Consider the following 23,931-nt stretch of genomic DNA (forward strand, 5'->3'; position numbering starts at 1 on the left):
GAGACCACCCCGCCGATAGTGGGGTCATCGTCGTCTTTCCAATTTAGGCCGAACCGTCAAATGGAAAGTGATTTGGTATAATACCATTCAATCAAACTGAGATAGACATCGTAAGAAGCTTCCACACTCCTATTCTACCATCTACTCCTTTAGACAAAAGATAATGTTAAATGAGATCACATGCAGATGTTACGAATACACGGATGAGAGGTGCTGTGGGGCGCTTGTGACGGATCTGATCTCATGTTAAATGAGATTGGAACGAATCGGAATCTGCAATGCTTCTCACAGAATACACATTTTTCCATAAAAATTAAGTATCGAAGATGTTATGCATGTAGGGGTGTAAATGGTATTGGAGAATTTGATTTTGAATTTGATATAACTGAATTAAATTTGGATAATTTGAATATCTAATCAATTGAATATAGGTGTTTTATTCATATCGGATAATTAATCGGATTTGAATTCAGATATGACCTAATTTCATTCAATAAATATCTGAATTCAACCAATTATTTAATTCTTATATATAATATATAAAATATTTTATATAATTATGTTATACAAATAATTTATATATTTATGTACTTTATATCAATAAAATATTTATTTTTATATATTTATTAATTATTCAAAATAATTAATTAATCAAATTCAAATCAAATCAAATATTCAAATATTTAATTGGATTCAAATTTGTATATTAATTTTCAATATCTGTTGGATATTAAATCAAATTCAAATATAGGATCTGAATTTGGATATTACCTTATTCAATTCAAATTCGATCTGTTTACTTCATGTGCGACTGGTATGTCTAGTAAAATTGGTGTGAAAAATGATTTATTTCTTACAATAAGTCACATCTGTCTCTCATATAATGTCTCAAAAACATCCCAAGCACATCTCATGCATGTATTGCAAACATCTCCCAATAACAAGTACAAGAGATGTTCTCAATGCATGCTGAAATTAAATATTAAATCTAATGATATTTTACTATTTTACCATTAGGTTTTTCTGGTTCGAAAAATTATATGCAAATCCCGACCTTGCCCCATCCCCAATTTAAGATAAAAATATTTTCCCAATCCCCACACTTCCCATTTTAAATCAATAAAACTAGGGGTATAAATGGATAGAGTTTGAATTGAATTAGACAATATCCGAAATTGAATCTGATTAGAAAATTTGATCTCTAAAGTCTGAATCCGATTCAATATCCGACGGATATTGAAAAATTCATATTCAAATTCGAATTTGATTAAATATCTGAATATTCAATTCGATTTGAATTTGACCAATTAATTATTTAGGTAATTAATAAATACATGAAATAAATATTTTATTTATATACATTATATAAATACATAAATTATTTGTAGAATTTAATGTTATATATATTATATAAAACACTTAAATATTTTATATATTATATATAAGAATTAAATAATCAATCGAATTTGGATATTTATCAAATTGAATTAGGCCATATCTGAATTTGAACCCAATTAGGTAATTGGTATGAATAGGATATCCACAATTCAACCAATTACATATTTGAATTATACAAATTTTGTTATATCAAATCTCAAATTCAAAATCGGATTTTCGAATACCGTTAATACCCCTAAATAAACCCCCTTCCATTGGTGAGGCAGGCCTCGGTTTTACGAGAAAAATTCACATTCCTATAAAAAGATTGTTAAATTCTAGTAATACTCTAAAGTCCACTATTGCTTTTTTTCTACCATCTAGGCAGAATCAAGTCATTTGACCCGAATATGGGTTCATTTCGCCGAATCTCAAACGTTTCAAATGATAGTCTTGTGTTGGGCCAAAAGGTATTTAATAAGGCTACAACTTGGGTCGGGTTAGCCCGAACTCAACCCTAACCCAATCCGAAAAAGTTGGATTGGGTTGGGCCGAGTTGATGTTCGGGTTAGGGTTGACCCCTTAGCCAACCCAAACCAACCCAAACCCAACTCTATGGTACATGTCATATATAAATATATGCTATATGTAATATATAACATACATTGATTTGTTTAGATGCATGATATTTGTATAGACCCCACCACATAGTATCATGTATTTCTTTTAAGATAATCACTTCACTTAATCCTAATCAAAAAGAATAAAACCTTAAGAACATTATTTTATGTTTTTTGAAAATTATATTCTTCATCTCCTCTATGTTGTTTGTTGCCCAAGAAAGATCTATCGTAAGTCATAACTCATAATAAACTATAGTCATTTCTAACACATGTTTTTTCTTAAATTTGTACTAAAAGAACAAAAAAAAAGTCAACAAATAAATAGTAATGAAACCTAGGATTAATATATGTAGTGAAACTTGAGTTAAGATCTAAAATCGAAAAATTCTATGAGGTTTTAAAGGATGGGAAGAAGGTTGGATTGGGCTTGGGTTGAACCCAGCCCAACTCAAAATTGACTTCGGATTGGATTGAGTTAGGATTGAATTGATCGGATTGGATTAGGATTAGGATTGGGATTTAAAACTTAGGGTTGACCTCAACCCGACCTAACCTGGCCCCAATTATAAACCCATATATAACACCAAGCAAACAAGTGGAGGGAATCCTCTAGCCCACATAAAGGTCACGTCAGGTCTACTCTCCGCACTTTTTTTGGATCAAATTCTTTCTAATTAATTAGGATCTTGTCTACCAGGAGGTGCCTTGAGAGAAATTTAATTTTTGGTTGTATATTCAACCTCTCAATATATTTCCTTAATTTGATAGTCCCTTTGTGCTGTAGCATGGAGCCAAGTTGCTGAGTTTGTCATGAATGGTCCATTTGGGCTGGCTGAGCCCCATTGTATACAGAGGGACGTATATGAGTATATCAGCTTTATTAATGGAACTATTAATACTATATTTAGTTTGAAGAAAAATGGCAAGGAAAGAAAGAAAAAGATAAGAAAATGTTTACAAACTTTATATTGATTTTCTTGTTTTTCACTGCTTTTCTTACCTTTTCCTTCAAACCAAACATACCCTACTAGAATTATCCACTGTATTTCTTCAAAATTCCATGTTCGATGAATAAACTGAACATTGTAGAGCTGAAGTTGAGATGATGGTAGCCGTCTTGACCGTTTCAATTAAGGGCCGATCACCGCTCCAATTGTTCATCCAGAATCAGATATCTTTTCCATTGCCTAATCATAATTCCAATCCTATTTTTATTAAGCATCTGCTCTTTTAGTGGTATCCAGAATCAGATACCACTAAAAGAGACCCATGCGATATACGGGCAGGTTTTAAAAACATGTCCATATGAGGAATTTGATAATAGATAAGCCAAAGTCATTCTTCTTGCTAGTTTAACTTCAAACAAAACTTTAATTTTTTTTAAAGAAATAGTTATCTTTAACTACGTTGACCCATGGATCACTTTCAACTGAAGGCCCAGCCCAGCCCAGAACCCAAAAATCCAAGATAATTCATGTAAAAGTTCGAGTTGGGCCATTACTAGTCAATCCATTCACTTTACATATTTGTATTTGTACTATTTTCAAATTAAGCCTATGGTCTAATTTGTTTGTCATATAATTTTATTTGTACGGAACTTTATATTTTTTATTATTTTGTGTGTATTTGTACAGTACATATTTGTATTTATACTCTTTCCAAACTGAACCTAAGGTCTAATTTGTTTTTCATGTAATTTCATTTGTATGAATGCAGTTTAGAACTGTAAACAAATTCAATGCAAATTCTGATTTATTTTTGTTTTAAAATTCTACATTGTTTTTAAGTTGAAGGAGGGAAGACTATTTAGTACACACAGTTTCTCTAGAAAGACTAGAAGCAAACCAAAGAGGAATGGGAGATTCAAGCATGCATCTTGGACGAATGTTTTGAATTGTGCAGATCTTATGAATGTAACTTATAATCACCTTTGAGCACGTATTTGAAGAAGAAGCCAACCATATTTGAGCCACACAATCTAATTCAATGAATGTATTATTATAATCATCATCATCATCATTATTTTTCCCTCTTCCGCTTTAGTCTGTGACAATTGTTCCATGAAATATGTTCATTATTTTTCCTGATAAATTAGAGGAAAGTGGGCTTAACACATCCCCAATGATCCATGAGAGAGTGATATAATAAGACGAAAACCAAGCGAAATCAGAATGAAACAAGCAAATTCTTGACTTAAATTGGTTACCGATATATCCAGGTATATATATTGAGACATCTGTCACAGACTAAATATCTCTATAGCGTATACAGAAATTATTCCTAAAAATTGCTTAAATGAGATCAGGAATGTTTGTTTGACTTTGCCTGGGCCGGAACAATGCTCCCCCAACTTGCAACTGAATTAGCTAATATTGCTTAAGCCCATATATTATATATCTTTCCATATCATTTTTACACATTCCACTATAAGTTTGGAATAAAGGAAAATGTCTAAACTCCACACCAACTCTCGCCTACATATAGCAAGTTTGCTAATTTTACTTTCTTTCTAAATTACTACCCTTTTAGCAATATAATCACGATACATACATATATATATATATATAATAACCTAAGGGAGAGACCAATAAAACTTTTATTTTTTAACATATGTCCAATTCCGATTCACTTGGGGCCTTAATCATGAATTTTTATTATACAAATATGTATTTAATTAGCTAGAAGTCTAGAACATTAAATATATACAATCCTTATGATAATTAATCAATGTTTACCACCCTCCCGAAGGAGTTGACAAGATAATAATAATAAAATTAATCGATGAACATAAAAACGAAAAAGAAAGAAGAAATTGTAGGTGAGCTAATTTTAGAGAGTTTACATCCCAATATTGCTGACTGCAGAGTCAATTAAGACTAGATGCTATTCTGCAGCTGGCACCTTGGCCTCCCAAATATTATTTGTAACGAAAGGTCACCATGACCAGATTATCAATCTTTTCTAGAAGACTACAACCTCTCAATTTTAATAGTTCTTCTCTAATTTAACAAGTTAAGGTTTGACACTAAAATTATCAAATCTTGAAAATGTTATGCATGCATATCAGTTTCCACCTACCCGTGTTATATATATAATATAATATATATAAGTTTGGAGCTTCACTTAATAAGACCAATCCCAAGTTTCCAGTGCGTTATGTTGACAAATTAAATTAAATAGCTAGCTTACGATGTGCAATATTCAGAACCCAACCACTCACCTAAACTAACGAGTTCATAGCTCCTTGTTTTCCAAATCGTAATCACCAGTCTTAAGGAATAAATATCAAGTTTCCATACCTGCCCTTTTCAGGGTTTATGCTGACAGCTCGGATCCACGTTCAGACTTCTCCGTGTGGCAAAATTGAAGAATCATTAATTTTCATCAATTTGGCGTGCGTTGCATGTTAGTTGATTCACCTCCAATCTCCAAGTCCAACCCGGCCCAAACCTATCCCGACCCGCTTCCATTTCCAATAATCCACGATACCATCCTGATCCTTTATTTATTTTTTTTTTTTGGGGGGGGGGGGGGGGAAGAAATACCATCCTGGTCCTGAGCTAAACTAAAGTGCTTGGTAGAGACAAATTTCGAATCCCATAAAAATATGCAAATAATATAAATCAAACGATCTGGTCGGTCTGGTCTGGTCTGATGATCTGGTCCTCTCAACAATAAACAACAAGTCAATAATACAATATTGCAGGAGGTAAACTTTAGTGACGGCCTTGTCGTTTGTCATTTAATTATCCATGATGGGCTGGGCTGGAAGCAGAACAAAGTCATATTTGATAATTTGACCATGCTCCGTACGTATCTAGATATCTTTAAGCCCAAGGCAATTAAGGGCAAAACAATTAATTAGCTGACTAATTCAACTCTCTCTAATGCATACATTATCCAACAGGAACACCAATTACTGCCAAAACAACAGGAAAACCACGCACACAAAAAAGAAACGCGGCTGAAGTCACCCACGGCCCACGGCCCACCAACTAATTGCCTCGAACATAACAAAACAGCTCTTTTAATAATTAATTAACAAATAGACAGATAACTCAAATTTCCATGGTTAAAGAATATAACTGCATAAGTGAAGGGAGGGGAGGTCTCAGAAAGTTCAACTATATATATGTACAGTACACGTCCAAGAATCAGCAATTTTATTTGATATATATTGAGCTAGCTTATTCAAAATTTATTATGTACAAAATTAAAATTAAAGCAAATTAATTAATTAATTAATATACCATCATATGCGTATTAATTCCCATGTATTTTATTATTATTATTATTATTATTATTATTATTATTATTATTATTTTGTTAATAGTGATGTAAGGGCGGTTAGCTAAGTAGAACTGGTCCGACGGAATTAGTGACAGGGTGAGTGTATATGACTTAATAATTAGGCCCATTGGCACATATCGTGGAAAGCCACCTTATCCTGGTTTGAATTTCCATGCACCTCTCAATCAATTAATACGAGATGCGCTTCTACCAATTATATAAACAAGTAGAAACCACAAGAAATAGGGGATAATAATGGAAACTTATTAGGGATCATCAAGACAAAAGTAAACACATGGACATGGTTAATTAATTATTTTTTATTTCTGAATCAAATACATCGTCCTATATATTAAATTAAACAATCAATTCATCTATCACATTCTCTCTCCTAGAATGAGGTTAATGAGAAAACCATATTGCATGGATGCATTATTGGTGGGTTCCAGCTTCCAATGACAAAGATATGCACGAACCCGGCCGTGAGCCGTGACGTACATATTTATGTAAGTGCATTGTCTTCTCGCTCGCATGCAGTAGCCCGCGGATGGGGTTGATCAAGACCCATGGGAATTGGGAAACCATGAGCCCTGGTGATAAAATGCCCAAGCACTGTTATATATTTAGGTTGCTTACTAGCTACAACTGTTATCCATCCTTCCCTTACCTGCTACTGAATGATTTTGAACTAATTCCACTTACCTACTTATTAACGATGAAAGTCGTGCTTTTTGACAAGGGAATTTGGAATATAATACCCGAGTCAGAATTTCGTATTTCCTAACCGCTTTTGTTTAGATTTCTAAGACTTGGGCAGTTAGGTAAACAAAAGATTAAATTAGACCGGCTTCAATTTTTTTGGTGACCATTTAGATTTAAGTTATGCCAACACGAAATCAGGTGGAAGGCTAGACTTGGTCTTTGTCTCTTCTGATCGAGGCTTCAATAAACACAAGGCAAACAAATATAGGAGGACAACTCAATTAAAAGAAGAAGCTCAAGCCTCAAGTAACCTTCATCTTCACACCTCTTTCAATACTTCAAATTAATAACTTGGGCAGTTAAATAACGAAGGTTTGGTTACTTTACAGCCTTCTGGAGACTATTTGGGTTTAATTAATTAAATTATTCAGACACGCAACCATGAAAGGCTGAGGATTGCATGGTCTATGAAGATTCAGCAAACTGAGAGAGAGAGAGAGAAGAAATTTGAAAGAGGTAGATCTAAGACAGAAAAAAAACTATAAAAGAATAAAGACATCCTCTTACGTTGAACATCACATTTTTCCCTTCTATCTTTCATTCAACATGTCGCGTCGACCGTTGCTCTTGCCTGCAACTGCAGCCTGCGTTCTAGCTCTCTTTGCTTGTGTGGCCTATGCCGAAGTCGTCGAGCATACCTTCCATGTAATCTTCTTCTTCTTTCCGTTCAGATTCTGTCTCTGGATTTTGAGTTTTGCTTTTCGCATTTGAATAACATAGCTTCTTCCTATTATATTAACTGGACTTCTTCCCTTTTTCCGGTCGAAATGGATGGAGATGAATGTTGATTTTACTTGCCTTCCGGGTCCAGTGATTCTGCATGCAAAGCCTACTGGCTTTAATTATTGCAGTTAGGATGGATGCTCATCAAGTAAACGGCACCACTCCTATGTGGCTATGTCATGTATTCACATCGCCAATATAAGATAAAGTATTTTCTTCTAGGTGTAATCCCAGATAGGAAAAGACTTTCAGTGATGAAATCTTGTTTTTTCACCAATCAGCATGTGGCACGAACTCTGGAAATATGAGGGTTTAAATGTTTTTTTTTTTTTATGCTGAAAATATAGGGCGGCCACATGCCACCTTAGACATGATAGCAATATATAGAAACGTCTTAATGACTGATCTCTGTAATTAATTGTAATGCGTCTATCAGGTGGGGAACCAGACCATCAATCGACTGTGCCGGAACCAGATGATAACTGCAGTAAATGGAAGTCTCCCGGGTCCGACCATAAAGGTCCGGGAGGGCGACACCCTCATTGTTCATGTCTTCAACAAATCGCCTTACAACCTCACCATTCACTGGTAAATATAATTCCCTAATCGATCTCCAGCTACCTAGCAACTTTGAAATTAATTTATTGCTACAGGCGACTACTTTATTGACCTTTTTTTTCTTTCTTTTCTTTTCTTAAATTATAAAAGATACTTTATTGATTTGTTTGTTCACATGGCAAATCCTGATGCTTAATTTTTCAAACCAAATTCTATTAAAGTTTTCGTTTAATATATATAAACTGACTCAAAACAACCCAGAAGCATGTACAGCCGGTCAAACCAAATTCACTGAAAGAAATATTGTTTTTAAAACTTGATTAATTAATATTGTTTAACTATGTTAATCTTATGGCGTACGACGTTGATGATGGGGATGCAGGCATGGGGTGTTTCAGCTACTGAGCGGCTGGGCCGACGGACCGGTTTACGTAACACAGTGCCCGATTCTTCCAGGGAATAGCTACACTTACAGATTCAACATTACGGGACAAGAGGGGACTCTTTGGTGGCATGCTCATGTCTCCTGGCTTCGTGCCACCGTCTATGGTGCTCTCATCATCCGCCCCAGACCCGGTCGAACCTACCCTTTTCCAAAACCCTATCGGGAGGTCCCTATCCTATTAGGTAATACCCTATATACATCTTTTGTTGACTTAACTCGACCCGTTTCCGTTTTCACCTGTCTATGTATCGCTTTCGGATTAGATGACCTAAATGGCCCTTCTCATGGTTGACCGCTGCAGGTGAGTGGTGGAACGCTAACGTCGTCGACGTCGAGAACGAGGCCCTAGCTACCGGTGCTGCTCCCAATAACTCCGACGCTTATACCATCAACGGCAGGCCCGGTGATCTCTATCCATGCTCTCGAAATGGTAATTAACTAAAAAGCAACAACCGTGCTTTGTTCTCGAAAATCGAAATGGTTAGTCTTATTAGTCACCTCCGTTTTCTTGTATCTGGGTTTCGTCTAACGTGCTTTCTCTACTCCTCCTCCACTATCTGCGCGCAGGTACCTATAAGCTGACAGTGGTGCAGGGGAAGACCTATCTCCTCCGCATAATCAACGCTGCACTCAATAACCAGCTTTTCTTCAAGATCGCACGTCACAATTTTACGGTGGTCGCCGTGGACGCCAGCTACACCGAGCCGTACAAGACCGATGTGGTGGTGGTCTCCCCCGGCCAGACAACCGACGTCCTCCTCACGGCCGACCGACCTCTGGGGGATTACTACATGGCAGCTCACGCGTATGCGAGTGCTACCGGGGTTCCGTTCGATAACACGACGACGACAGGGATCGTTCACTACAAGGACTCCACGTCAGCATCTCCGGAGATGCCGGTGCTCCCTGCGTTCAACGACACACCGACGGCCCACAAGTTCTACAGCAACCTTACAAGCCTTACGAGGAAGGCAATGCCGGACGTGGATGAGAGGATGTTTATAACCGTTGGATTAGGTCTGACGGCATGCGATCGGAATACCACATGTGGGGGCCCCTCTGGATTGAAACTGGCTGCGAGCATGAACAACCAGTCCTTCCAATTGCCATCAAGACTATCTCTGCTGCAGGCATTCTTTTCGGGGGTGAGTGGTATCTACACCGAGGATTTCCCCGACAACCCTCCGGTGGTGTTCGATTACACCAACCCCAACAACAGTTTCAATGCGTCGCTCTACTTGACGGAGAAGAGCACACGTGTGAAGAAATTAAGATATAATTCAACGGTGGAGGTAGTGTTTCAGAACACGGCCATCGTTGGGGTGGAGAACCACCCGATCCACCTTCACGGTTTCAATTTCTTCGTATTGGCACAAGGATTTGGGAACTACGACGCAGCCAGGGATACCAACAACTTCAATTTGGTAAATCCACAAGAGCGTAACACCATCGCCGTGCCGGTCGGAGGCTGGGCGGTCATCAGGTTCACGGCTAACAATCCAGGTAAACTTACTAGCATGCCCTTCCAAAATTCTTTTGGCATTGCAATGAGAATGGCCCGCTAGGCTCTTAGCTATTAGGAGGGTAGATGCGTCATTAACTATTATAAACGGGTAATGCTGTTTAATTTGTAAAATGAAATTAATGCAACAGGTGTATGGATCATGCATTGCCACTTGGATGTCCACTTGCCGTGGGGCCTAGCCGGAGCTTTCGTGGTAGACAGTGGACCCACTCCTTCGTCCAAGCTTCCTCCGCCACCTTCCGATCTTCCTCGATGTTAAGAGGACTATGCTTTTGACTAGCTTTTTTTTTTTTTTTTTCATGCTTTCATTTTCTTGATATGTTTTTGCTTTTCCCAATCTCTTTATTTATTATCGATTGATGATGTGGTAGAAATTGATAAAGACGACTGAAGACTTTAATTTGAATATGATTGTTTAGTCGGTTCTTTATGAAAGGGAACCAACAAAGAATAAACATACATGTAATTTCGTTAGTGTAGTATTTGTTATTGCCCAAACATGCTATTATTTATTTTATTTTGTGTTTTCAGTAAGTAGGAGTAGTTAGGAGTAGGACTTTGTTGAGGGTGATGTGATTCATTTGAACTTAAAGAGTGGCGACCAATTTTTGAGAAAATAAGTAAATTTGAGTGATAAGGTAGGCAGACCCTGGGCCGGGGTTAGTGAAATGAAAATGAAAGATTACCGGCCCGCCCCGGTCGGTGGTTTATTAGAAGCTATGTTAAGTAAATGTACACGTACAGATATGTTTCAGAAGCAGGACTACATATGGACATGCTTGGCCAAATTGGTAAACGGTAGAGGTCATAATAAATTAAATTTGATTGGTTCGCGAGAGCCAATCACGGGTGGGGCAGAGTAGGAAATCAGCCAATCACGGGTGGGGCAGAGTAGGAAATCTGGGCTATCCACTCTCTACTCGGGATTTTCACTCACTTTTCCTATCGACTCTCTACCCGCCGTTAAAGTGAGGAGGAAATCTGGGCTCTTGTTCCGTGGATTAGATACTGCACCTCCGAATCTGTATCAATATATCTCTATACTAATTATAAAATTGTAAATAGGGTCTCGTTCTGGAATTTTTATTGGACATAAATGACCCCTAAATCATTGAACTTTGTGGGGACAAATGTGTATTTTGATAAAACACCATATTTAACACATTTAGTATTGTAATTCTTTGGAATTTTCATTCAACAGAAATTATCCTTTAATCATTGAAATTCTTAGGGACAAATGTGTACTTTGCTAAAAAAAAGCATAATTAAGACATTTAATGTTATAATAGTCATTATTAAACCATAGAAGCCATTTATGTGGATATATGCCACCTCATCTTTCCATTAAAATTAGGCTAATAAAAAAGAAAACTATCCTTACCTTCACATATTCCATTGAAATGTAAATTCTCCTCCCATTCAAAGGGAATAAAATTTATTAACAGAAAAATTAATTATAAATATATAACAATAAATAATAATTAAAGGAACCAAATCTAAATCTGATAAGTTACGTATAAATATGAAAAAAAATATAGAAAATATAAAATACTATCATTATCATAAAAATTGTCACGTTCAAGCACGTGCACACTTACTAGTATATATTAAAAGGCAATGTGCTAAGACAACACTTTCTTGCTTCCTGGTTTCTTCCTAAAGGCATTTATCTTCTTTTTTGTTTTTTCTTTTGAATTATATAATTTTAAAATTGAACAAAAATTTTCAAGTGGCTAATCACCTTTAAGGCTTTTAAAACTCCTCGTTAATACATCATTAACTCTCTCCCCCCTCTCTCTCTTCTTTTCCATTAACTCTTTTAATAATCTCTCCCCATTAATTATGCTATTAATTCTCTCATTCAATAACTCATGCCACTGATATTCATTGGGCAAATTTCTTAAACTACCCTTACTGCTTAGTTAATTTACTAATTATACCCTTACTATTTAACTATTGTCTTGCATCGCCCCTATTGTTTTTGACAATTGACTAACTCTACTCCTGTTGTTAGCATCTATTAATGTTTTGGCAAAATCCATACACACTTGATACCACATGATGTATAAAATTTTTTAAAAATCCATTAATATATATATATAGATAGATAGATAGATAGATAGATAGATAGATAGATAGATAGAGAGAGAGAGAGAGAGAGAGAGAGAGAGAGAGAACAAGGGATAAAGGTACCCACTTGACAGTGGTGGGATTATTGGGACCCCATCTAGGCATAAATCTTTATTTTGTGGCATTGAATCCTTGTAGGTGATTTGGTGGAGGAAAAAAATTCCGTTGTTGTGAGTTGTAGCAACGGGTGGAGTAGAGGAGGGCAAATTGATCGAGGAAGAAGAAGGAAAAGAAGACAAAAATAAGGAGAAGAATAGAGAGAGAGAGAGAGGACTGATCTTACCGATTGGCTTCGGTTGGACCGGTTCCACCAACAACATAGTGGCACCACCTACAGGGGGTTAGGGTGCATGAGATGAGTCTTTGGTTCGGTGGAGATCAATACTTAATGTGGCGAGTTTGAGGAAATATGGACATGATTTAACATAAGGGAAAATTTGGTATTTCATCATTTTTGTTAAATTTAACGATGATGACAAACAATAGTTAAACAGTAAGGGTATAATTAGTCAATTAGCTAAATAGTAGGGATAGTTTAAGAAATTTTCCCATATTCATTTCAATTGTATACAACACATTAATTATATTTGCATTATATATATTATTAGTTATATTTGCATTAAACTGTAACTATTAGTAAAGATATATTGAAATTGAGATATTCAATGATATTTTATTAAGCTAAAGAATCTACTTCAATTCAAAATTATAATCCATTTATATTCTATTTAGAAATAATAAAAATTAATCAGCCGTAATAAAAATAATTTAGTAGGTTACTTAAATAAAATAAAAATAATTATTAATTACTTTCAGTTGCATTATATATAAAACTAAAAATAATTATTTTTAATTGCATTGTTAATTAATGTCACACAATCTAGTTCCTCTTATGTGTTAGATGACTCGGACTCTGATTCGAATGGTTCCTTGTCGGGCCAAGTTGTGTTAGGCCGAGCTGAAGATGGTTGAGATAGTTTTTGTTTTGCAAGAGGAAGTGTTAGAGTGCTTGGATGTCTTTATCCAGAGTGGGCACTCCGATGCGTAAGTTACAGATTGTTTTGAGAGTACTTCAAAGAGTAGGAGAGCTTGAGAGCTTGTAGTTGCGGGTACCTTTACCAGTAGAAGTGAGTGCCTTATATGGGCGTCAATTGTCTAGGTCCCCTTACAACAGGTTTCATCTTCTCGCGGAGCCATTTCCACTCAGTTCGTTGTGTTATTGCGTCAGTTACGTGTTTTGCATAGGGGTTGCAATCTGTTCAAGTAACTCTGACGCATGAGGTGCGGTTGGCCAGTCTAGCAGTCGAGTCATTAAGGCTCTAGAGATCTTAGGTTGGTAACATTTCTTCGAGACAAGTTGGCGAGCTCGCTCGTAGGTCACCATAAACTCCTACAGCTTGGTTGGTCTTTGAGGCAGGTCGTTGTGAGTTAGAAAACCAATCAGTTCGACCCGACCGAGGTGGAGGTCGGCTTGGACGAGGTGCTTGAGACTAACTTGCTGGTCTGGTTTGTCTAGTCAGCGTCAATGTGTCACTTGAAGGCCACGTGTCGCGATTTGATTCGGAGGACCAAATTACCCCTCACCATTAATAAAAATAATTATTAATTAGTTATATTTGCATTAAACTGTAATTATTAGAAAAGATTAATTATATTGAAATTGAGATATTCAATGATATATTATTATGCTAAATTATCTACTTACATTCAAAATTATAATCCATTTATATTCCAATTGAAAATAATAAAAATTAACCAACCATTACAAAAATAATTTAGTAGGTTTCTTAAAAAATAAAAATAATTATTAATTATTGTTATTGATAAAAATATTTTTAAGATAAATAAAAATTAATATCAATTTAAAATTAATATAAAAATAATACAAAATTATCAAACAGTTATTACTTCTATAATTAAATTTTATTAATTTAAAACCAAGTTAAGTTCCACTAAAATAAAATTATATAAATTTCATAAGGAATTTAAATTCATAAAAATGTAATATACTTAAATAAGTTGAATTTTTACTAATTTTAAAAATTAAAAAAATATTTTAAATATAGTTTAGTTATTTTAAAATCAATTTAAATTCCATTTAAAAATAAGAAAAATTATAAAAACTTCTTTGTGTTTTCTAACAATCCTATGAAGCTCCTAGTGTTTTGACCTTAACAAAACCTCCCCTGTTGTTTTGAAAAAAAAGATGCAAATGCCTTTCTTTCATTGGAATTCCAAATAAAAAATGTTGATGTAATGCATTAATTCTATTTCACTTCAACCTATTTACCTTATTTTGTCAAAGAAGAGTAAGGAGGATTATTCTTTGAAAGATATCTGAAAAAATAAATTAGTAAAGGGTAAGGTTGAAACTTTAAATTATGTATGATAATGCATTAACAATGATAAGACTTCAATGCCTTTGTTATCGAAAAGCCAAGGGGAAGGAGGTATTTGCACTTTTTTCTCAAAACTATGAGAGATGCCTTTGTCTTAAGTGGATGCTTTTTTATGATTTTACCCAGAAATAATAGAAAATAATAATAAATCAATAAAAATTAATAAAAGAAGTTCTTTTTTCAAATTTATCTAGAGAATAGGAAATTGGCCACTCTCACTAAAGTGCAACTTAAATTGTGGCTGGATAAACTAGACATAACCCTAAAAAATAATACTTGAATTGAACTTAGATGGACACCACTTAATTGGAAATGTCATAGATTTCCATCTTCAATTTTGTTTATAAATAAAGCCCGTGCATTGCATGGGTCCTAACTATAACCTCCTAAATCCTAATTCAAAGGGGTGTCAAGTGGTCATCTTGATTATAGGTTCATCTCCATTAACCAACTCATTCACAACAAAATATGGTGAAAAGTTAGCTCAAGTTGTTTCAGTAGATAAAAGATAATGACTGCATTTTGAACCAATTTATGGGTCACTTTGTTGGCAATCCCTAATGACAGTGTTAAGTGCTTTGCCATAGTTTTCCTTCTCTTACTAAGTTTTTGATAAACCAAACAAAGCATTAAGCACAAAATATGGAATATGATCCTTATTATTAAATGTTGTAAATGAGTCATAAGTTTAAGGCGATTCAGTATGCCGAAGAGGGGAGGATAGTTTTCTCCTTTAAACGACAATCCCTTTCTACAACAATATTTAGCAATTAGAACCCAATTTTACCTATTAAAGTTTGTAACTTCGAAGCTTAGGTCATGTTTGGTTCACTACTTTAGGCTTCATTCTTTTAATTCTTTCTCATTTTAGGTGAAAATGGGCAAGAATGAATAACATTAGAGTGTTTGGTTGCAAAATTCTTTCCATGGGTCACATTCATTTTAGAATGAAAAATCAACCCCATAACACAAAAACTGAGTAGGCTGTAGCATGAAAAATAATCATGCTCCATCTTATTCGTTTTCAATTCTTTGAGGAAACTCTCTCTACAAAAGTGTTATCATAGATGTTTACTTTTGCAAAATCACTTTTATAAAAGTACTTTTATGAAAATACTTTTATAAAAGTACTTTTATGAAAATACTTTTAAAAAGTACTTTTGCATGAAAGCACTTTTATAAAACACTTTTACAAAAGTACTTTTACATAAAAACACTTACGAAATCACTTTTATCAAAGTACTTTATTAAAGCACTTTTATAAAAACACTTTTATAAAAGCACTTTTAAAAAAGCATATTTAGGAAATTGGTTGACAATGTTCCCAACCATATGCTTGGGGTTATAAGGGCAATAACTACATTTGGGTGGCTAGGTTGAACAAGCTGGATTAGCATGGGCATGTCCTGTATGGTGAAAAACAACTCGGTTGGCTTTACCTTGTGATGGGTCATGCTTCAAGCCCACTAGACTGGAATTTAATTTATTTTATAATAAATTAGTAATTGTATGCATTTAGTGGGTGTTGGATAACATTATTGGTTTTGTTTCTTGCTGATTTGGCAAGTTTTTTTTTTTTTTTTTTTTGAAAAGCAAAACCAACAATGCTGTCCAACACCTCAGTGAGCTATTTACTTAGAGGGTAAATTTGTAAATAAAGTTTTATGAGGACAACAAAAAAAGGATGGTATTTATTGCATAGTTTACTTAGAGAGCAAATATAAGGTGGATAAGCGATAACAATCATATTGAATGAGATGGAAAACCCCTACTGTTTGGGCCTTTGGGGTTAACAATTCAAAGCCACATCCATAGGTCCAGCTCTGATTTTGGACCCAAAAACCGTCTCACCCGGGTTTGGACCGGATGATCAGACCGTTTTACCTGTGAACCAGTGGCCAAAAAGTTCATCAAAACCATGGTGATAATCCGTTTTTTTCTCCAGGTGGTGTTGACAAGGAATTCAAAAAGTTAAGAAAGAATTGATGAGCATGAAAAAGAAACAAGGAAGAAATTGTAGGTTAGATAATTTGAGTTGACATCCCAATATTGCTGACTGCGATGCATCAAAATATGGTTAACGGTTGGCCTGCTGGCTCATTGGCCTTCAAGCATTATTTGTAACAAGAGATAAGCATGAACAGATCAATCTCTTCTAGAAGGTCTACATAATAACTATCAATTTGATGAACAGTTAATAAGTTAATAACCATCAAATTATAGTTAATAAGTTAAGGTTTGACACCAAAATTCTCAAATCTTAGAAAATAGTAGTGTTTGCATGAGTTTCCACCTATGCACCACCCATGCATGTTATTGCAACTTCACTCTCCGGCCGGGATTTTAATAATACTAATCCCATATTTTAATGATCAGTGGGTTATGCTGACAAATTAAGTTAGATACCTTGTGTATTCCACAACCTAACAAATTTGAAAGCTAATTTACTTGTGCATCTTTTGGTACGGTCTGTAAATTATTTACAAGTTTAGCAGTTCGTGGTTCAGTTTTTTATTAGCTCAAAATGGACGATTTTTATTAATTAGAAAGTTCTAAATGTAATTTTTACATTTTTTTATTCGTCTTTGTATAAGAAGATGTGCCAAAACTTACACGGGTTTCAGGCTTCTCAAATCTTAGTTCAATATGTCTTTTCATCGACTGTCAAACCCACCGAAAGTTTTTTTCAAATAGATTTGTCAAACAACTTCTTAATAACTATATATAATAAGCTCTTTTATTTTCTTTCATGGTTGCTTGCGTGAAACGTAGAGGTCTAACGTGGCAAAATTCAGGAGTCATCTTTATCAATTTGGCGTGGCGGTGCAGGTTAAATGATTCACCTCCAACTCCAACAGTGCTGATTACTTGGCATATCAAACCTAACCCGGTTCGCTACCATTTTCAATCCACTACAATAGCATCATGGTCCTAATTAAAGTGCTTCGGTGCTTGCTGGATCCAAATTAATTTCCAGCACCCTAATTATTATTAAAATTCATTCCTTAATGCAAAATATGCAAATTATAAGAATAAAAAATAGTGTAAAGAAATCAAACGATCTGATCTAGTCTGGTTTAGTAACAGCGTTGTCCTTTGTCATTTAATTAAGGAGAAAATTTAGAGAAAATGAACAGAGAGATGATGATGATTCCCTATTACTCGTCTTCTCTCTCTCCCTTGCTCGGGCCTCTCTCAAACCCAAAGGCCAAAAAAACCTAGAAAAGCAGAAAGTGGGAAAGGGGCAAAGTAAGAGAAGATAAACAGGTAAGCTTCATTTTCTGAATGATTTCAACTCTCTAGTTTTGGACTTACATACCCATCGATCTTTGCATTCAGTTACTTAAATTTTCTGCTCTGCGATTGATCTTAAGACGCCAATAGGGATTTTCTGATGATGCCAAGTATAAAATATTTCTTCTGTTACTTCAGTTGATGAATGCAATAACTTTTTTGGCACTGATCTAGGTCAAAAAAATACCTCTGCTTCTGCATCCTATGTTCTTGCTTTCAGCAACCAACTGAACGTATAAATAACAGTACCCAAACCCAAAGAAAGAACAGCCGATCGAAGCACAATGAGCGCAGCCCGGTTTCATCGTCTCCCAAGAGAAAACTCAAATGTATAGGGTATAATATCATATCATTTTTTGATCGCTGATGGCTTCAAGATAAGTCATCTCCGGCATTGATTTTCTAAGCGAACCCGCCACGGTAAACGCTGCAACTTCGAATAGATGCTTGAAATGAACGATATGATTCTTGGTCTAAGGGTTTAAGCATAAATGGTGAACAGGGTGATTGGGACCACAAAGGGCTATTTGTGTCATTATACTTATTAAGATTCTGAACTAACTTGACAGTTTTCGAAATTTTAGTACAGCAACGAAACGTTTTGAAAATTTGGTACTAACTTGAATTTTCCCTTTAATCAAGTATCCATGATTGGCGGGGCTGGCAGCAGAACTAAGTTCACATTTGAGATTTCAACAGGCTTTAAGCCCAAGGCAATTAATTAGCTAACTAATTCAACTCTCTAAATCAACTTTAAACCACCAGGATAAATTAAAGCGAAAGCAACAACTAATTGCCTCGAACATATCATGCAAAAAAGCTGTTTCAATAATAAATTTATAAATCTTCTCATTTATTCAACAATCGAACATCCCATTCGCAATTATATATGATGAGAATTGGAAAACACTTCTTTTATTCTTCCTCACGTTTGTATTTTTCAAAGGTTAAACTCACAAAGAATAATTAGGCTCAGTTTGGAAGAAGAAATTTGTAGAGTACAAAGCCTTATATTTATATTATTTTGTATATATTTATACTGTACAAATTTGTATTTATACTCCTTCCAACAGTTTCGAGTTTTGACTTGACTGTAATTAAAGTTTTGAGTTGACTGTAATTAATTGTAATGCATCTATGAGGTGGGGAACCAGACCATCAATCGACTGTGCCGGAACCAGATGATAACTGCAGTAAACGGAAGTCTCCCGGGTCCGACCATAAAGGTCCGGGAGGGCGACACCCTCATTGTTCATGTCTTCAACAAATCGCCTTACAACCTCACCATTCACTGGTAAATATAATTCCCTAATCGATCTCCAGCTACCTAGCAACTGTTGAAATTAATTTATTGCTACAGACGACTACTTTATTGACCTTTTTTTTTCTTTCTTTTCTTTTCTTAAATTATAAAAGATACTTTATTGATTTGTTTGTTCACATGGCAAATCCTGATGCTTAATTTTTCAAACCAAATTCTCTTAAAGTTTTCGTTTAATATATATAAACTGACTCAAAACAACCCAGAAGCATGTACAGCCGGTCAAACCAAATTCACTGAAAGAAATATTGTTTTTAAAACTTGATTAATTAATATTGTTTAACTATGTTAATCTTATGGCGTACGACGTTGATGATGGGGATGCAGGCATGGGGTGTTTCAGCTACTGAGCGGCTGGGCCGACGGACCGGTTTACGTAACACAGTGCCCGATTCTTCCAGGGAATAGCTACACTTACAGATTCAACATTACGGGACAAGAGGGGACTCTTTGGTGGCATGCTCATGTCTCCTGGCTTCGTGCCACCGTCTATGGTGCTCTCATCATCCGCCCCAGACCCGGTCGAACCTACCCTTTTCCAAAACCCTATCGGGAGGTCCCTATCCTATTAGGTAATACCCTATATACATCTTTTGTTGACTTAACTCGACCCGTTTCCGTTTTCACCTGTCTATGTATCGCTTTCGGATTAGATGACCTAAATGGCCCTTCTCATGGTTGACCGCTGCAGGTGAGTGGTGGAACGCTAACGTCGTCGACGTCGAGAACGAGGCCCTAGCTACCGGTGCTGCTCCCAATAACTCCGACGCTTATACCATCAACGGCAGGCCCGGTGATCTCTATCCATGCTCTCGAAATGGTAATTAACTAAAAAACAACAACCGTGCTTTGTTCTCGAAAATCGAAATGGTTAGTCTTATTAGTCACCTCCGTTTTCTTGTATCTGGGTTTCGTCTAACGTGCTTTCTCTACTCCTCCTCCACTATCTGCGCGCAGGTACCTATAAGCTGACAGTGGTGCAGGGGAAGACCTATCTCCTCCGCATAATCAACGCTGCACTCAATAACCAGCTTTTCTTCAAGATCGCACGTCACAATTTTACGGTGGTCGCCGTGGACGCCAGCTACACCGAGCCGTACAAGACCGATGTGGTGGTGGTCGCCCCCGGCCAGACAACCGACGTCCTTCTCACGTTCGACCGACCTCTGGGGGATTACTACATGGCAGCTCACGCGTATGCGAGTGCTGCTGGGGTTCCGTTCGATAACACGACGACGACAGGGATCGTTCATTGCAAGGACTCCACGTCAGCATCTCCGGAGATGCCGGTGCTCCCTGCGTTCAACGACACACCGACGGCCCACAAGTTCTACAGCAACCTTACAAGCCTTAAGAGGAAGGCAATGCCGGACGTGGATGAGTGGATGTTTATAACCGTTGGATTAGGTCTGACGGCATGCGATAGGAATACCACATGTGGGGGCCCCTCTGGATTGAAACTGGCTGCGAGCATGAACAACCAGTCCTTCCAATTGCCATCAAGACTATCTCTGCTGCAGGCATTCTTTTCGGGGGTGAGTGGTATTTACACCGAGGATTTCCCCGACAACCCTCCGGTGGTGTTCGATTACACCAACCCCAACAACAGTTTCAATGCGTCGCTCTACTTGACGGAGAAGAGCACACGTGTGAAGAAATTAAGATATAATTCAACGGTGGAGGTAGTGTTTCAGAACACGGCCATCGTTGGGGTGGAGAACCACCCGATCCACCTTCACGGTTTCAATTTCTTCGTATTGGCACAAGGATTTGGGAACTACGACGCGCCAAGGATATCAACAACTTCAATTCGGTAAATCCACAAGAGCGTAACACCATCGCCGTGCCGGTCGGAGGCTGGGCCGTCATCAGGTTCACGGCTAACAATCCAGATAAATTTACTAAAATGCCCTTCCAAAATTCTTTTGGCATTGCAACGAGAATGGCCCGCTAGGCTATTAGCTATTAAGAGGGTACATGTGTCATTAACTATTATAAACGGGTAATGCTGTTTAATTTGTAAAATGGAATTAATGCAACAGGTGTATGGATCATGCATTGCCACCTGGATGTTCACTTGCCGTGGGGCCTAGCCGGAGCTTTCGTGGTAGTGAATGGACCCGCTCCTTCTTCCAAGCTTCCTCCACCTTCCGATCTTCCTCAATGTTAGAGCCTAGAGGAGGATTTTGAATATGAGTGTCCGTACTTCCCGTTATTTATTGCAGAAAGAACCTATTATTTATTTACTATGTAAAAATTTGGTTCACTGATTCATTGGAATGTAAAGAGACACGACCAATTTTGGGCATCAATCAATCAAATAAATTTGAGTGATAACGTTGCCGGCTAACCAGACCCTGGGCCGGGTTAGTGAAATGAGAATGAAAATGAAAGATTACCGGCCCGCCTCGGTCGGTCGTTTATTATCATGGGTTAAGTACAAAAACTTCCCCCGAAGAGTCTAACAATCATAAAAACCTTTTTCATAGTTTCATTTTAATAAATACTTCCCTTAAAATTTTGAAAAATTTGACAAAAATATTTTTACCGTTATCATTTTAGATAGAAAACGTTAAACTGATGTATTGGTTTTTTCTTAGTACTCATTCTATTCTTTTATAAATCATTTTACATACAAAATTATTGAAATAACAATGTTTTAATTCAACAAAAATGTTTAAAGATGACCGTTAAAAGATGTTTTTTATCAAATTAAAATAGAGTTATTTCGGTAATTTTATATGTAAAATAATTTACAAAAGGATAGAACGGGCATTTAGAAAAAAAACCAATACATCAGTTTGACAATTTCCGTCTGTAAAAGTAACGGAAAGGTTTTTATCGAGGGTCGAGTATTTAAAATATTCAATGGAGATATTTATTAAAATGAAACAGGAGATTTTATGATTGTCAAAAACTTCAGTGGAAGTTTTGGTATTTTATCCTATTATTATGACACGGTATATATATATATATATATTAAGTGACTGCACACGTACAAGATAGATATGCATATATAGTTTCGTAAGGAGGATAAAATATGAACATGCAGGCGAAATTGGTAAACGGTAGAAGCCGCACCAACTCACAGAGTCACAGGTCACAAGAAATTAAATTTGATCGTTCTCCGAGATACCTGTAAATTTGATCGGCATCCCAATGACAGTGTTAAGGACTTTTACATAATTTTTCTTATTCTCATTTGTTTCTCCTAAACCAAACATAGCGTTATGGACACAAACAAAAGTAGGGTTCCTTCATTCAGTGTGGTGAAGACTAGGGGATCCTTTTATCCTTTATATCAAAACCCCTTTCCACAATAATTATAGCAATCACAAACCAAATTTTACGTAATAAAATTTGTAAAACATGAAGTTTGAATTGTTTACAACGGTAACAACCATATGCATGGAAACCAATCAGAATATCTATGATACCAAAGCAACTGGGAAAAACGCAATTTTCAAACCAGAAAATTAAGACTGGATGGTTTCAGAAATAAGAAATAAGATAAGAAACAACACCTTTTCAATATTTTTCGGCCCTAAAGTGTGGGGACTATTGATTTTGAAATTCACACCAACAAAACAGATAACTTTCATAGAGCTGGTATATATACTATCCTCTATTTAAGCAATTTGTTTTGCTTCATATTCTTTCTGTTCTTTGTACTTTAATCCCTTCAAAGCTCAGTGGTTAGTCAGAGTGATTGCCCTAGCATTCGTATTAATTTTGGGCTTTCAATGGACTGGGTTTGGGTTAGGTCCAATTGAAAGCAAACTCACAAAATTAGATTCGGGATGTCCATTAAACTTATCAAATCGGATTGAAACAGTGAACCATTATGTCATGGGATCAGATTGGATATCAAATTGGGCCCATGTAAAATCGGCCCGATTTCAAAGTTAACATCACATTCTCAGCGTCAATCGGAATTTCTTACTTACGAAACAGGTAGAGTTTTCCACTCTCTTTCTCTCTCTCTCAAAAGTTTATTTTCTACGCTTTTCTGTTTCTGTTTCTTTTTTTTTTTTTTGTGATTGAATCCAATCCAAATGGAAACAAACATGGGGTTGGATTCTTTTTTTTTTTTTTATTATTATTATTGGATTAGGATTCGACTAGATCTGGATTATTTGTAACACATTCATATTGGATCGAATCAAACTGGATCAAAAATTCAAAACCCAGTCTCTTACAGCCCTAGGGAACGTAAATATGGTAATCTATTAGGGGTGAGCAAATGCGTAGCTTTTATCCGGAATTAAATGAAATCAATCTCGAATTAGTCTTGAACCGACCTTATCCAATCTATTAAAAAGTAGGGTTTGGTTTCAAATTCTTGAAACTGCCCCCACCCAGGCCGATTTTAGGGTCTAAGGATTTACCTTACCTGAACCGAATTGATGGACCAACCTTAGTTGGTCTTGGTAGAACCAACCTTGGTGTAACCTGCCTTTGAACCAAACTTGTCTTGAAATAAA

General features: G+C 36.0%; 1 protein-coding gene and 1 pseudogene across 3 annotated transcripts; both read left to right on the top strand.

The window, feature by feature from the left end:
• The first annotated feature begins 7,307 nt into the window (after window positions 1-7,307).
• LAC7 (laccase 7) lies at window positions 7,308-10,801 on the top strand. Of its 2 annotated transcripts, none has more exons than XM_088971736.1 (6): window positions 7,308-7,697; window positions 8,212-8,363; window positions 8,716-8,960; window positions 9,080-9,208; window positions 9,346-10,281; window positions 10,432-10,801. In XM_088971736.1, the coding sequence occupies exons 1-6, from the start codon at window positions 7,599-7,601 to the stop codon at window positions 10,560-10,562; spliced, it is 1,692 nt and encodes a 563-aa protein (XP_088827862.1). In that variant the 5' UTR covers window positions 7,308-7,598; the 3' UTR covers window positions 10,563-10,801. The 2 variants fall into 2 exon arrangements, with proteins under 2 accessions (XP_088827862.1, XP_088827863.1); XM_088971737.1 differs by having other exon boundaries at window positions 7,567-7,956.
• Window positions 10,802-17,968: 7,167 nt separating this feature from the next.
• On the top strand, window positions 17,969-21,472 carry LOC148868842 (laccase-7-like; annotated as a pseudogene). The gene is made up of 5 exons (XR_016107671.1): window positions 17,969-18,099; window positions 19,281-19,420; window positions 19,775-20,019; window positions 20,139-20,267; window positions 20,405-21,472. The product of XR_016107671.1 is annotated as a laccase-7-like (transcript).
• The last annotated feature ends 2,459 nt before the right edge of the window (window positions 21,473-23,931 follow it).

The sequence above is a fragment of the Nelumbo lutea genome, chromosome 2, assembly GCF_056320005.1.
Source record: "Nelumbo lutea isolate HS-2025 chromosome 2, American lotus-T2T, whole genome shotgun sequence".
In the NCBI taxonomy this organism is placed as follows: Eukaryota; Viridiplantae; Streptophyta; class Magnoliopsida; order Proteales; family Nelumbonaceae; genus Nelumbo; species Nelumbo lutea.

Excerpts from the sequence above, each read along its gene's own strand:
- LAC7 (XM_088971736.1), top strand. The coding sequence starts at position 7,599 with ATGTCGCGTCGACCGTTGCTCTTGCCTGCAACTGCAGCCTGCGTTCTA. Across the intron at positions 7,698-8,211 it reads TCGTCGAGCATACCTTCCAT|GTGGGGAACCAGACCATCAA; the intron begins GTAATCTTCTTC and ends TGCGTCTATCAG. Across the intron at positions 9,209-9,345 it reads CTATCCATGCTCTCGAAATG|GTACCTATAAGCTGACAGTG; the intron begins GTAATTAACTAA and ends ATCTGCGCGCAG.